The 15,763-nt window shown below is 35.2% G+C and overlaps 2 protein-coding genes across 2 annotated transcripts; one reads left to right on the top strand and one right to left on the bottom strand.

Annotated features, from left to right (window-relative positions):
* Positions 1-322: 322 nt before the first annotated feature.
* On the top strand, positions 323-1,639 carry fabp7a (fatty acid binding protein 7, brain, a). Its single transcript, XM_042388370.1, has 4 exons — positions 323-473; positions 635-807; positions 930-1,031; positions 1,332-1,639. The coding sequence occupies exons 1-4, from the start codon at positions 401-403 to the stop codon at positions 1,380-1,382; spliced, it is 399 nt and encodes a 132-aa protein (XP_042244304.1). The 5' UTR covers positions 323-400; the 3' UTR covers positions 1,383-1,639.
* Positions 1,640-5,906: 4,267 nt separating this feature from the next.
* si:ch211-266g18.10 (muscle M-line assembly protein unc-89) lies at positions 5,907-15,592 on the bottom strand. Its single transcript, XM_042388728.1, has 27 exons — positions 14,836-15,592; positions 14,483-14,578; positions 13,448-13,543; positions 12,902-12,958; positions 12,531-12,596; positions 12,228-12,275; positions 12,097-12,144; positions 11,794-11,841; positions 11,482-11,523; positions 11,310-11,357; positions 11,164-11,232; positions 11,017-11,064; positions 10,852-10,899; positions 10,716-10,757; positions 10,563-10,631; positions 10,409-10,453; positions 10,107-10,139; positions 9,964-10,011; positions 9,803-9,862; positions 9,593-9,628; positions 9,375-9,416; positions 8,333-8,380; positions 8,087-8,128; positions 6,983-7,024; positions 6,831-6,875; positions 6,718-6,753; positions 5,907-6,623 (listed from the first exon to the last, which is right to left on the bottom strand). Exons 1-27 carry the CDS (start codon positions 15,590-15,592, stop codon positions 6,544-6,546), a joined length of 2,139 nt encoding a protein of 712 aa, XP_042244662.1. The 3' UTR covers positions 5,907-6,543.
* Between the last annotated feature and the right edge of the window lie 171 nt (positions 15,593-15,763).

Here is a 15,763-nt window from a genome sequence, read left to right on the forward strand (position 1 = left end):
TGCAAATTAGCATGATAACGCGCTAAACTAAGAACACGGTTGGCATGGCAAGATAGCATTAGCATTTAGTACAGCCTCATAAAAAGATTAATTGTATCCCTGTGTAATAATGACATCTGTAAAAAATGTTTTTTTAAAAATATTATTCATATTTGTAGTAAACAATTATTATTTCTATCATTATCATTCATACATGGTGATATTTGTAGTACATTTTCTATGACCAATCAGGGTCTACAAAGCATTTGGAACATCCAATCAGCTTTCACGATGCGGTCTGAGTCCCTGCCCCCCTGTCCAGTATTCATTTGGCACACAGACACGCTGCAGGATTTACTACACTGAGAGCAGAGGCAGTCTGACAGTTTGATACTTGACTCGCTAAGTAACATCTGCAAACATGGTTGAAACTTTCTGCGCTACATGGAAGCTGATTGACAGCCAGAACTTTGATGAATACATGAAGGCACTTGGTAAGCAACTTTAAATGAATTTTCTCCCTACTGAGATGTAATGTGAGCAACATTGTGCTTCTTTTTAGGCAGAGAAAATTAGTCAAATTAGTAGTTGTTAACGTTTTAATTTGTGTCTAGCATAATGCACCACTGAGGAGTTTTACTGTTGTTTTTGATAGGTGTTGGTTTTGCCACAAGGCAAGTGGGAAATGTCACCAAACCAACAGTAGAGATCAGCCAAGATGGGGACAAAGTGGTGGTGAAAACCCTGAGCACCTTCAGGAACACAGAGATCTCCTCCAAACTGGGAGAGGAATTCGATGAGACCACACCTGATGACCGACATGTCAAAGTAAGATGAGTTACTCTTTACATGATCTGGTCTTTAGCTTGTGCAGGTAATAATGATACGAGTGTGGTCCTCACTGTGAGATGTGATGCTGGTTTTAAATAAAATGATGCCTCTGCTTACAGTCTACCTTCACCATGGAAGGAGACAAACTTGTGCAGGTGCAGAAGTGGGATGGCAAGGAGACCAAATTTGTCAGAGAAATCAAGGATGGCAAGATGGTGATGGTGAGATTACATAATTTGATATAGTATGATATGAAGAGAAATCTTTTTACCTGTCATGTGGTTATATTAATCAGTTTATGGAGTCATTTGCCTATGTAAAGCACTTTGAATTACCTTGTTGCTGAGAGGTGCCAAACCTTTGCAATGGTGTATATATGTGATATATGACCTGAATGAATTAAAGAAAACTTGCTTTACATATGCATGATTTCTAGTCGATACATTCAAAATCGCAGCAAAATGTAATTGCAATAATGTAATTCTGGCTCTCTTTTGGTTTTCCTCCTCTCTGCCTCACAGACTTTGACCTTCGAGGGAGTCCAGGCTGTCCGCACATATGAGAAAGCCTAACTTTACCATCCACTTAAATGAGCAAATCATCCCAGCATCAATTTAACAAGTTTTTTTTTTTTTAAATGTTCTTTTTATTGTATGCAGTGATTTGCACTTGATTTGTCATTGTAACACAAGATAAATATTTTGGGAAATCATTTTGTAAGATCTTTTGTAAGAAATTCGGAGATTGCGTCTGAGACTGTGAAGAGCCTAAAGTGTGTCATTCTGTGTATCACTTATGAAAAAGGGAACAAATAAACTTCTTAACGAAACCCTCTCAACGTCATTCATTTCACACTTTTCAGTTGGTCTTTAAAAGTCACCAGAGCACCATCAGTACCACTTTTTTTTTGTCTTTTTGTCAACTTTGCATGCAGCCCTACTTTTTCTATTCAAATATGCAAACCTAAGTTGTGGGAACAGAGCTGTCCCTATGATGGGTCAGTTCCAGGTGACAGCTGCAGGGTGATGGTGCAGGCCAGATCTGGCCGTGCAGCAGCAGCCAGTGTGACCATTGAATTCATGAGAGTGAACGTCCTGTAGTAACCCCCAGATGGTCAGAGATGACTAGGAGCCGGTGAGGATGGAGGGGAGGGGTGGTGGGGTGATGTCACTCGCCTCAGGATAATCTGGTTTAAGTTGTGGTGTCATTACGTAGAGACATCATTCGATGGTGTGGACCAACCGTGATTGAATGCTGCCAATGGCACGACAGTCAGACAACGAAAAGAGAGCACACTGTGCAGGATGTGGACACTTTGTATAAATCCAATATCCCACGGTCAGTAGTTCAAGGACTAAGAATAGTAACTGTCAATAAACCTTTGTAATCTCCAACGTGTTTCTTTTTACATCTTTGATATAAACAAGAGAATGTCCCCATTTCATCATTAACTAATTTGCACGCTCATAATGTTCATTTTAAGTTTACTAAATCCCGCATCTAGCCTACTGAACGCTGTGACTACAAGTGGCCATTCTTCTAATCTCAGCACACAGGCTGCCAAGTTTTTGGCCACCTCTGAATAGACTGTGACACAAAGAAACTGAGTTAACTGGAGTGGAACTCATTTGGCCATTGTCCACTGAATTAATTTCAAAATCAAAATCTGTCTTTATGCTCCAGTTATAGTGTGCCAGAAATTAAATCTTCTCTCACAAAAGTATTCGCATGAGTATTTGGGCTGTATATGGTTAAAAGGCAAGGTTCATGTCACAATATTCACAGCTGCACCCACGCTGAGTCACTTTGAAAAGGTAGAAAAGGGAGCTGATCACGTTCCATGTTGGAGAAACAGTGAGAGATAATAGTTTAGTGTAGCTTGTCGTGTCCTCAGTGGTTCCAGCAGAGCAGCAGGAGTTTCCTCTTTGTGTGGGATCTGTGTCAGTGGTGTAAGCTGACCTGTAGTAACCCCTCTCTGGTCTCACGAGGGTAATACAATGAGAAGACCTGGCCATATGTGTCCTCCTCAGTTCAATTGTTTTACATTCTCCCATTCACACACGCGTACACTGTATATACTCCTGCACACATATAATAAGGCAGATAAGTTACTGATGGAGACTTTTGGAGCCATCATAAAAATGTGATCATAAGCTAATGTCCTCAAGATGATATTGATGATGACATACAGTACTGTGTGATATCATAGTGGTGGAAGAAGTAGCAATAGCGCAACATGAAAATACTCCATTACAAATAAAGATCCTGCATCCACGTATTATTGGCTAAATGTAAGTATCAAATTCAAAAGCACTCATAATATAGAAAATATTGTATATTATATTATTGTATTATTATTACTGCTGTTGAAGTGAAGCAAATTGTTGCAACTTCAGGGCTGCAATTAATGATTATGTTCATTATCGATTAGTCGATTAGTTGTTTGTTTGGTCTATAAAATGTTAGAAAATGGTGAAAAATGGCGAACACTGTTTCCCAAAGCCCAAGAAGCAACCTAAAATGACATTCAGTTTACTATCAAAGAAGAATTATCAGAGAATGTTGGCATTTTTCCTTTAAAAAATGATTAATTGATTATAAAAATGGTTGGCAATTGATTTTCTTTTTGTCGATTGACTGATTAATTGACTAATTGTTGCAGCTCTAAACTCATTTATATGTTGTTGTGTAATTTAATAGTTTCTATAAAAGTGCACCATATTTTAGAAACTCATCATATGTTTTGTTTGTAAAATCGTAATCTGAAAAGTAACAAGTCACTAAAGCTTTCAAATGCATGTAGTGGAGTAAAAAGTACAATATTTATCTCTGGGAAACAGAAGATGGAAATACTCAAGTAAAGTACAAGCACCCCAATTTGTACTTGAGGTAATGTACTTTTGGTGTGAAATGTGCTCCCATATGAAAAAGTGTATTAGTTATAACTGAAAATGTAAGCATAAATAATATAAATGTGTCAATAACTTTGAACAACTGAAACCAGGGAGTAAAGCCTCATCCTGACGTGACATGAGGACAAAAAACTGTATTTTCTTCGGTGCTAAAGTCTTCATGCACTTCATTATAACATAAACAGCTGAGACCAACACTGCACTCACCTCAAAATAGTCCCATAAACTGTGACAGAAACTGTACTACACTTTCTGTTAGAAATGTTGCGTTTGGCACCTTAAGAGAAAAGACTCGATTTACAAAAGAATCACTTGCATTGCTATGTTTTAATCTCACATGGATAGTATTCACAAGCATAATGAAGGTGTAATTGACAAATGATACATAATTTGATATTATATAGAGCAGTTTCAGTAGTAACGGGTCAGGGATAAAACTCAATTTCAGCAAATGTCGTCTATTTCTATTTACATTGAAGTTACTTGAAATACATTTATATAGAAAGTTAGCAACACCACCGAGACACAAATGTCAGTTATTGGTATCAAATTACCCTTATTCATAAGTTCAAGTATTTAGTGTTGCCATTCTTAAAGTTAGAGTAGGGAAAATATATGTTGCTGATATCACAAAAACATTTTGGGAGCATAAAACAAAAACCCACACGCATCATGCACATTTCATTTAAGGACTATCAGACAAACATACAGTGCTTCAGATCATTTAAAATTCATGTATTGCACATGTTTACCTGGTAAAAGTGAATTTGTTGAAACAATTCAGTTAAAATGATTAAAACATAAGGTAGCTCTAAAATAGAAATGTCTTGTTTGCTTCAATCCAATAACAGTGTCATATTGGGAACAATACCCACCACTCCATCACTGATAGTGATTGTATTAAAAATCCATAAAACTCCAGCTGTTACAGTACAGTTACTGGATCCTGTGAGCTACAGAGGGTCACACGCAAAATCTATGGACTAATACAAGCTGTGTTCCTTTATCTCAATTTTAAAAATAAGTGGATTTACATTATCGTTGACACAGGATTAGTACCACATGCTGTAATAACTGACTTCAATGCAGCATATGGAGCTAAATGTAAAGATCCCTATGTAAACAACAGCTGGTACGAGCTGGCTGTTAAACAATGTGACACTGTCTTCAACGACCTAGAGTATAATCACACAATGTGCAGATATAATCAAATACGTATATATTTATTATTTGTCTATTAATATTAGACTTTACTTAAGCATATTCACGTTAACATCATCATTCCAGTTTTTAAATAAACCTGGAAAAGAGCTAACTGCTGCAGAGATTTCAATGACATGATTTGGCTTTGAGTTTATCACCAATAACAGTATTTGAAATCAATCTACAGTCATGTAGCCCTCACTGTCGATCACAAGTATAATATATATATATAAATATAATATAAATCCTGTTTATATTATGCTGCATTTTAGCACAGTTAATATAAGATGTCACTATAATATACAACTTTTCTAAAGTTAACCTGGAAATATTTTCCTAATTTTAACTTTTCCTTTACTTTCTGTGTTTATAAGAACCTACTCAAAAGGTTTCCAAAATATGTCAAGTTTCTACATTGTGCACACAGATAAACATCCACTGACCAACGTCAGTGACAGTGCATTTTTGGTCTATCAAGGAATTACAGAATGAATCTGATACTTGACGGTAGAAACGGTAAAAAATGAACTCAAACCTCATTCTGAGAGTTCAGGCAATGCAATGCGTGTTATTAGCACCAATATCAGAATGAGGAGCTGGTGCACACGTCTAGATGGTACGGTTTAATAAGACTTTAAATATCAACATGTCAGGTAGTCAGGTAGTGTTCCATCAGTAAGTTTGGGAGCTCTCATATACAGTGCAATGTCATTCCTTTTGACACATATAGATTACAGAAAAAAAACAAAAAAACAAAACAAAACAAAACAAAACAAATATCAGTGCTGTAAATCCAAAGAGGATTAATTCCTTTTCATTAATACTTTGATTCATTTTGTGTACCCAACAGGGAGGAAATAGAGGAAAATGTGTGAGAAACACGTTTCCTTGAAATAAATGAAATATCAGGAATAATGTACGAATGCTACAAATGCCCAGTCACTGATTAAAGGGCTCTAAAAGCAGGATAAGCGGAGCATTAAAAACTTTGCCATCTATGATGCGCTGAAGAAAAAAAGCTAAAGTAACGAAGATGACAAAAATGAATGTGCCACTACTGTACAAACCACTTTTCAAGTAAATGTGGGCTTAGAGGAACTGAACCCCTATCAGCCTTGGATCAGCAGTTGGAGCCACGTTTGTACCCTGCAAACTATGTTTCTACTTAAAAAAAAAAACACCATTGTGCTGCAGCACAGAGGTGATGCTTTTTACAGTTTGATTACGAGAAAATTAAATGAACAGTTAAAATATTAAACATATTTTCATAAGGTTGCTGTGATTTAAAACAAATGATCCACAAAGGATAATACAGATTATATTGTATCGACTTTTTAAAAGAAATTAACACAAAAAATTTTGAAAAATCAAATAAAGAAATGGAAAAGGAATGACACTAGCTGCATGTAGTTGGTATGAGAGCTCAACCAAATCTGGAAATAAGAAACGGTCCATCTCATAAAATCATCCCCTGCCATCAGGGTTTTCTACTGAAGACCAACAATGAACTGCAGGCTGCGTTTCAGTAACACAGTGCAGGGCATGATGTGACCTTGTCATTATCAGTAAATTGACTAAATTGTAAACTGCAGACTGGATTCAGACTGAAGCTTCAAATCTACAATGGTGAGAAGGCATAGAATGGAAACTGGGCCTCATCCTCGTCCACAAAGAAACACTGGAAGTAGGGCAGCTCTTCTGTGGAGGGTACAGGACAATATGTTTCAGTACAGTTCAGTACAACGTGTTCACTGTGTAATATTTCAGTTATGAGAAGGGAACATGTGCTCACCATCCATAAGAAAGCTGTCTGATACAGCCGGCTCTGCTAGGAAATGAGAACATAGTGTTCTAGTAATCATAAAACTCTCCAGTATTATCTTGAAATACAAAACTATGTAGTACCTTTTACTTTTTCCTCTTTGGTAGCTTTCTTCTCAGCAGATTTTTCTGCAACAAAAATAGGAATTTGTGTCCATAAATACAGTAAATAAAGATCTGTTGATGTATTTTGTGCACTCTGAATCTATCTGATTACAAATCTAAATTCAAGATACCTTTCTTTGCCGACTCCTGTATCTCTTTAAGAACTCTGTCTTCTGTAAATAACAACAAAAAAACAGTCAAAAATTAAATTAAATTCAATCCTGCAGAGAAAATTGAAACTGCTACGAGTATTTTGATATAATTCACAGACATTTTTCTTATTTGATTATGTCAATGCTCAAAGCTGACTGTTTTATGAATGAGTAATTCAGCTCTACAGCAGCACATTTCATTTTCTTTTCAAGCTCTGGCTTTGTTCTCTGTAAATAATCAAATATAAATACTACTCATAATAAGTCAAAATGATAAAGCAGCTTTTTCATCCTCTTTCATTTATGAAAGCTTCTTTTTTGCAGAAGTGATTTTTCATACAGCATATTGTAGACTTGATTATATAATTATACTAAGCTCATTGCATGCTGTACCTTTCTTTGTTGCAGCAGGTTTGATCATTAGTTAAGTATGTTGGTAAGAACTTGTTTAACATTTTACACCCAAATTAAGGTATTTTTTCCTTCTTACAGCTATAAGCCTATGCAGTGTATGGTTTGCCAGTTTCAGGATGACTGATAGGAACAATGTCAGTGGTACATTTAGCAGCACTTTAAAATAATATATGTGGTTATGAAAAGACAAGCTTAAAGGACTCGTAGCAAAGCAAAAACTGCATCACAATCAACTTCTCAGTGTTGTTCATATTACCAGCATGCATGTTCAGAAAGATACTGGAAAATAATGTGAAACTACAATCTATATGGTTATTGTTTATAAGCCTTAGATTTATAGAAAAATAAGTCAATATTGAAATATTCTGTATAAATTTCAGATTTATTATAGATTTTTTTCTTGCTGAGTGAAAACATCTAGAAATCATTATTTTAGATGTTCTTAAATTTATGGACATTTTCACATTCAGCAGGAAAATATTGCCAGCCTTCAGCAGCAGCAGGCTCAACTTTTATCCTTTTATATTCTTATAAGTGAAATAGCCATTTCCCCTTTTAGTAATCAAAGAACTACTTTTGCAGTGGCCTTCATGCTGTGATCAGATTGTAAACAGATGATCACTGCTGGTTACATAAAGTGCTGCCTCTACTGAAGCACCACACATGTACCTTTCTTCACACGGACTGGTTTGGTCTTTTCCTTAGACATGACTGGGCCATCGGGGAGAAAATGCAATTGATAACATACACATTTCTTAAATTTGTGGAAGTATTTCTAGTGAAAGGGTTGCTGCATATTTGATCAATTTTTAAAAATTCACTGTTTGCACACAGAGATGAACATTTTACCAGTATTCTTACTGGTATACTGATCTAAATAACAGTGATAAATAATCCTTGTACTCAGCACTGTACCTTTCTTCACTGCAGCAGGTTTGTCTTTTTCTTTAGAAGTCTCCAGTTCTGTGAAGGGAAAAGTAAGGTTAAATATCAGCAATTGGCACACAGATCTTTACAGCAGAAGCCACAAATACCTCATTTTCACATTTAATTAAATCACAGCATTAAATCACAGCATTGCTACTGCAAAAATGCATTTCTTAAAGCCTGAAGCAGCTTCCAAAGCCTGGAGCTCATAGAACTAGAAAACTATGTTGGAAAGTAAATTTCTATTTAGCAAAGAGACACATTTGATTTATTCCTTTCCAATCAGCTGCTGGCTTGGACTTTTCTGCAAAAAATAAATCTTAAGAGTTCTTTCACTTTCACACAATTTTAAAAGTTGTGCACAGAGCCAGAAGACTTTTGTAAGTGATTATCAAGCTTTTCAGACAGCTTTTCAAATATGGAATTGAAATATGGCATTATCTTAACATCACACAAAATGTTGATTATGTCAATACATATTCTGGGAAAAAGACTTGAAAAAGACTTACTTGGTTTGGCTGATTTTGAAGCTTCTGGCTCTATGCTTTGTTTTCTCTAATGTAATGTCTACTGCAGTGACTTTTTTATGTGGCCTGATTTGTGCCAGATCTGCCAAACCAGAGTAAAAAGCTTGAATTCTCCTGATATGTTCACACATTTCAACATTTACAACACATTGTTAATGTTTGGTGGGTCAATGGGCCTTGGTTTTGAAATCTAAACTCTTTATAAAGCCTAACAAAATCTTTGTATGCTGTGCTTTGCAAATCTATCAACTATGCACAAATAGCTTAATACTTGGTGTCTTCGAAAGCATATTTCTAAGCATCACTGCAAAGAAACAGCTGTTTGCCCATGGAGCTGCTGCAGAGAAATCATTCTCAATTTACTGTGCAAGATGTTCTCTACAATATATCATTAATAATCTCACAGGCAAAATGCTTGTTTCCCCCCTGAGCCATCCAGTCAGAGCTTTTACAAATACAGATCACTGTAATAACAGGTTTCTACTGAAGCACAATTAATGTACCTTTCTTCACACGGACTGGCTTGGCCTTTTCCCTCAACATGGCTGGGCCATTAGGGGGAAAAATGCACGTCATTAAACTTTATTTATAATCATGAAAGGCACATAATTACAACATATTAAAGGATAATACCCCATTGACACAAAGAGCTGACTTTTAAAATTTCAGGACATGTATTTGTCACCTATCATGACAATGTGTCAAGTAAATGTTGTTGTACCTTTTGGTTTGACTTTCTCCTCTGGGACTTTTGGCTCTGAGTAAATAGGAATGTAAGCATGTGTTGATACTCAATAAATTGCTTTATAGTTATTCAACTTGGTGACAAGTTAGATAACAACAGAGATTTAATGATGCTACCATAATATATGTTAAGATGATGACAGTAATTTTGTTAAAGTACAACCTCAGAAAATCATCTGTAGGCTACCTTTTTTCCTTAGGAGTGATTTGACCTTTTCTTTGTTTGTTTCCTCTGATTTAGAAGGAGCTACTTCAAATGAAAAACAACATTTCTTAAATTGTGAATATATATATATACAGCATATTATGTCGTGTCTATCATGATTTTTGTTTTACTGAAAGATTTACCTTTCTTTTCATGAGCTGGTTTAGGCTTCTCCTTTGTAGCCTCTGGCTCTGAATAAAACACAGGGTGGAAATTATTTAAATTGTTGTGTTGAGGACAGTTTGCTTTTTTTCAAGTAATGATTTATGGATTGAAACTGCATTACCTTTTTTGGCATGAACTGGCTTAACCTCATGTTCTAAGGATAAATAAGTGGATCTCAGTCAGTCACTCTATGTATTGATTCTTATTTTCTGATAAGTGATTGATTTAACTGAACTATCGACTGAAATTGCATCATATTCTGTAAAGATTTTTTTTTAAATGTGTGCTATAAAGGGTGAAAAACTATCTGGCTTTGATGTTACAGGAAATGTAATTGCTGTGTGTGTGAAGCTGATTGACTTTAAAACTATAAACTTCACTATATTCTATAGAATATTAGAGACAGAAAATGCAGATTTGCACCTTTCTGTGAAGTTTTTGCTTTTGCCTTTTCTTTCAGAACAGCTTCTACATTAAAAAGAAACATTATGATGCACATATGATGCACTTCATAAATCACATCTAAAATATAAATCTAAAAACATCTTTATAAAAGCTGTGTAAACCAAAGACGTACCTTTCTTCAATGGCACCACCTTCGCTTTCTCCTTTGTTAGAGAGACATTTTTCTGTGGGGCTCCTGCTTCTGTAAGAAATAATAAATCAGTATGAAAATCTTACTGCTTGATTATTTAAACATGAACATAAATGTTGATTAGTGTCCTCTTACCTTTGACTACCAGGGATGGTTTTATCCTGAGTGGAGCAGTTTCTAAGTAAAGAAATTTTAGGTTTATCATTCCAGAAGATAAGTAGTAAGATGACACTAAAACTATAAAGCTATAATAATTACTCTGTAATCTTACCCCTCTTTATATGAACTGGTTTGGACTTCTGTTTTGAAACCTCAGCTGCTAGAAAAAAAACATATAACATGATATTGTATGTATGTATGTATGTATGTATGTAGGCAAAGCTAAAACGCCTTGATGTTATGTTTAATCCTTTGAAATATTTAAGATGTGACATACTTGTCTTTGCAAATACTGCTTTGACTTTCTCCTTTGCCACCTTGACATCTGCAAAAGTTCATGAAAGCATACATACATAATGCAATACATGATTATTGCAGAGGTAACAATGCAACTCATAAATCATTTCAGAAAAAGGATAATTACCTTTCTTTATAGGCACTATTTTGACCTTCTCTTTCACCAGAGAGGCATTTCTGGCAGGGCCTCCATGTCCTGTCAACAGAGATTAGCAAATATAAATACACGTATGTAACTGGAGTTTAATATTTTCTGACATGCACCAGTCTTACCTTTTTTCAAGATAACTGGCTCAGGCTTTTCTTTTGGAGCAGCTGCCTCTGTTGTCAAAAGCACAATGTTTCTTACAGCAGGCTAGGTTTTTTCCCCATTATTACAATTCATTATTTTGCTGTTTGATAATTAAAACATCAGCAAAAGGTTGTAGCTTGTAAACTATGTTACCTTTCTTAGCCGGAGCTGCTTTGGCCTTTTCCTTTGGAACCTCTGTGTCACAAAATAGGGCACAAAAGTATTGTTAGCTTTGCATTTAGATCACTTACTTTTAAAAATTAACATTAAAAACCTATGCATCATAAATTGAAAACCTTACCATGGCGGTGTATAAAACCTGCCACTTTGCAATTATACATGAGTAACCCAGTGCTGGAGTAACCACATCTGTCAATGTATTCTCAAACAAACACACACAAAAGAAATATTGTTCATGTAAACTAAAAACTGTGTTTATATATACGGTATCTACAGTAAATTTACCCTTCTTTGAAGGAGCATGTTTGGCTTTTTCTTTGGTAACTTCAGCATCTAAAAATATGGAAAATAACATAATGACTATAATGAAGTCACTCATGATCACTGAAAACCTGTTAAATAATGTTCAGTATATGCAGTCTATAGTGTAAATTAGAAAAAAAATGACCTGTACTGTAAAATAGTGTGCTGTAAAAGGACTTTAACTTTCTGTTTTTAAAATATCTTTTTGGCATTCTGTCTTTATTTGAAAGTTCATAGTGAAGAGTCAGAGGACAGAAGTGCTACAAAGGTTGCTTCAGTCTTTACCTTTATGAACAGGTGTAGGTTTGACCTTTGGTTTAGAAACCTCAGTTTCTATAGGAGAATATATGAATTTAATATTATCTTCAACAACTTGCATAAGCACCGTTCATAAAGGGTTTTGAAATCAATCCTACCTTTCTTTGTTGGGATTGTTTTTTTCTTTTCCTTCACTTCATCAATATCTGCAGGATTAAAGTAAATGCACATGTAGTCTTTGTGGTAATCATAATTGATCGAGCTATAGCTCAGTTATAGCTATAGCTGGGTTATTGTACAGTATACTGTACAATAACCTTAGCAGGCGATGATGTTGTCTAAATGAATTATTTCTCTAATCTAAATATGGAATGAATGTAAAATATTAGTATAAGATGATGCTGTTAGTGAGACAGTCACCAGTTGGGTTAGACTGCAGCATCAGTTAGTCTTTGCATTACCAGGTTTTCCAGGTTTACGTTTGATTTTTTGTTTTGATTCCTTCTTGGGCTCCTTGGGAGCTGCCACTGGTGAAAAATTGTGACATCAAAAACCCCTTAAGTTTCAGGTACAGTATTAATAAAGATCACAAATCATTATGTGACACTTTCTTAACTACCTTTTATGTGTAGAACACATAAAAAGTCAGTGTCAGTAAACTTTAAATTATGCATAATATCTTGATAGAATATGATTAAGTATAATTCCTACATTGTCCATTTAAAGTGCGAGGGAAAATTAGGTTATAGACATCTAAACAGCTAAAAAAAACATCATGTCTTACAATTATTGACTTTCTAGAATTTAGAAAAGAAAAGAAAGATGTGTATACCTTTCTTTGTCTTTGGAGGTTCTGGTTTGGCTTTCACCTTAGTAACTTCACGACCCTCTATTATTAGGGAAAATTTGAAAATATAATCCATTACATCTAAGCCACACAGCTGCATCTACTGTAATTCCAACACTGCATCACTGAAGCCAATAGCAACATGTAGTGGTTATTTTTCTGTTTTCATTTTAGGATATCTCAAACAATTCAAGGAGGAGTAATTTAATCACTTACTATGCCAGATTTATACAACATGTCATATTTTTTTTAACTTCTTCATGATTATGTCCCAATCCAAAACATCATCCTTTTTAAGACTTGTGAGAAGTTTGTGCTAATAATTATCTGAATTTCATGATTGATGATCACTTTCTAAGTGACTGTACAGTACACCAGGTGATGGTGAATAGCTACATATCTTCTTAGGATTACTACTAGAACCTCAAGCTGCAATTTCCAATCACACTCTGATGTTTATTTGGGGTCAGAGTTGTTTATCATCATACACACTGCAGCTTTAAGTTCACATTTGGTTATACTGTTACTCACCTGTTTTTGTGACATTCATATGTTCCTTTTTCAGGACAGGGATTATGTGCTTTTTAGCAGCTTTCAGGACCTTTACAGGCTTCTTGTGTTCAACAGCTGGAAAGGAAGGGAAAACTGATAATGCAATAAATTCAGTATCACGCTGGGTTAGGGTGTTATTTAACTTTATTCTGTTTTATGTCTTTCATTTTAGAAAATATGGTATTGTAGGTGAGTTCTGGCTGTTGTAGACAGATTTGAGTCTGTTAGATTGCTAGATTCAGAGATGCTTAGGAGACTTCTACCCTTACTGGTATCAAACCATACATTGCATTTGAATTGCTGATATATTAATTATCACAGAAATACTTTTAAATAGGGGGATAGTATGATAGGATAATATCTTTTTTTAATTAATCAAAATATTTTTAAAGTCAGAATCCTGCAAAAGGTCAGATTTTTTTACTTGAGACCTGATGATATTAATTGTTGAGTTGAGTTTATTCCTAGTCTATTCCTATTGTAACTTGAATTTTGACTCTACATCTTGGCCTCTTGCTTCTGTTCCTATGTCCTGTTGGCATCCAAATACTCTTTTGCAAGCAAGCACTTCTTTCTTCCAAATCCTTATAAATGTGTCATTTGTTGCTGCATTTTGTTGCTTTGGCGCCCTCATCAGTAGAATTAAGAAAGAGCAGCAGTGGAATTTTTGGCATCTGAAACCAACACTGATTGTGGGAAACATGACTTTTTTGCTCATCCATCAACTCCTCTTTAATTCTTTTTGCAGTGGTGCTTCACACTATTCCCTTCTTTGCCATTCATCATTTTGAGCAGGTTGAAAAATAACAAAGGGGCATTTGTTAATGCATCTGCATGAGGTCGGAAAATGTAAAAATGGGTTGTTTTAAGCCATTTGCTGTCAATTTTGGATGAGGCCAGTCTCTTAATCTTTTCAACTCTTTTCTTATTTTATCTACATTTATCTTGGTGTAAGCTGTGTCACCGCAAAATTCTTTAAAAAACAGTTCTCCATGCTTTTACATGTTGTCTTACCTGCTTTTGTTACATTAAGATGTTCCTTCTTCAGGACAGATGCAACCTCCTTCTTGACTACTTTAATCCCTCTTGCAGCCTTTTGGGGTTTAGCTTCTGAAATAAAAAGGAAAAGCTGAAAAAAGTTTCACATAAATTATACAGTAGAAAGAAAGATATCCCTCATTCATCAATGGACTCCTTTCAATCTGTTTAGCCATCTTTATGCTCCAGACTGGCCCTCTCTTTGGCACTCTCTATGAGTAACATCAAAACTACAACTAATAGTTACAATACTTGCATTAATTAGAAAAGTCAATGGATCCTTATATTGTTTAACGGCTACAAACACTGCATTGCTGTCCTATACATACCTGTCTTAATGTCTTTCTTCTTTGCAGGTTCTTTGTCTTCTTTGGGAGCCTTCTTGATTTCTTTCTCCTCTTTAGAAGGCTTTGTTGGTTCAGTTTCCTTCTTAGAGGTCTTCTTTGGTTCATGTTCTTCTTTGTGAATCTTCTTGACCTCTTTTACTACTTTAGAAATCTTAACCTCTTCTTCTTTAGACAGCTTCTTTGGTTCTGTCTCTTTTTTGGTAGGCCCTTTTCTTTCTTTTTCTTCCATTTTAGGATGTTTTGAAGGTTCTTTTTCTTCTTTAGAGGGTTTCTTTGGTACTACCTCTTCTTTGAGAAGCCTCTCTTTCTTTTCCTCTTTCACCTCTTTAGAAACTGGTTGTTTCTTCTCTTTTGAGATCTTTTCTGTTTCTACTTTTGGAGGTTTTGCTACTACTTTCTCTTCTTTTGGAGGCTTTGTTACTTCTTTGGCCTTCTTAGGTGGTTTTTCTGGTTCTTTTTCTTCTTTTGAGGGCTTCTTTGGTTCTCTTTCTTCTTTTGGATGCAGTAATTCTTCCTCCTTTTCTTTGAGATGCTTTTTGAGTTCATGTACCACTTTAGGATGTGATGGTTCTTTCTCTTCTTTGGGGAGTTCTGTTGGTTCTTTTTCCTTTTTAGTTGGTTCTTTCTCTTTTCGGTGAGGTTTTTCCTCCACAGAAGGTTTCTTCATTTCTTTCTCTTCTTTAGGAAGCTTCTTCAGTTCTTTTTCCTTTTCGGAAGGCTTTTGAACTTTTTCCTTCATTTTTCTCTTTTCTTCAAGAGCCTTCTCGTCTTCCCTCTCTTTCTTGGACGGCTGTATTTTCTTTTCTTTAGATGGCTTTTGATCTTCTTTCTCTTCTTTAGAGGGCTTCTTCGCTTCTTTTTCCTCCTTCTCTTCTTTTAGAGGTTTCTTCACTTCTTTTTTCTCCACATG

This window comes from Thunnus maccoyii, chromosome 16 (assembly GCF_910596095.1).
Source record: "Thunnus maccoyii chromosome 16, fThuMac1.1, whole genome shotgun sequence".
In the NCBI taxonomy this organism is placed as follows: Eukaryota; Metazoa; Chordata; class Actinopteri; order Scombriformes; family Scombridae; genus Thunnus; species Thunnus maccoyii.

Coding starts and splice junctions, on each gene's coding strand:
- fabp7a (XM_042388370.1), top strand. CDS start 401: ATGGTTGAAACTTTCTGCGCTACATGGAAGCTGATTGACAGCCAGAAC. Junction 474..634: donor TGAATACATGAAGGCACTTG/GTAAGCAACTTT, acceptor TGTTTTTGATAG/GTGTTGGTTTTGCCACAAGG. Junction 808..929: donor CTGATGACCGACATGTCAAA/GTAAGATGAGTT, acceptor CTCTGCTTACAG/TCTACCTTCACCATGGAAGG.
- si:ch211-266g18.10 (XM_042388728.1), bottom strand. CDS start 15,592: ATGAAGGAAAAAGTTCAAAAGCCTTCCGAAAAGGAAAAAGAACTGAAG. Junction 12,597..12,901: donor ACCTCCAAAGACAAAGAAAG/GTATACACATCT, acceptor ATTTTTCACCAG/TGGCAGCTCCCAAGGAGCCC. Junction 11,842..12,096: donor ACCTACACCTGTTCATAAAG/GTAAAGACTGAA, acceptor CCATATTTTTAG/ATGCTGAAGTTACCAAAGAA.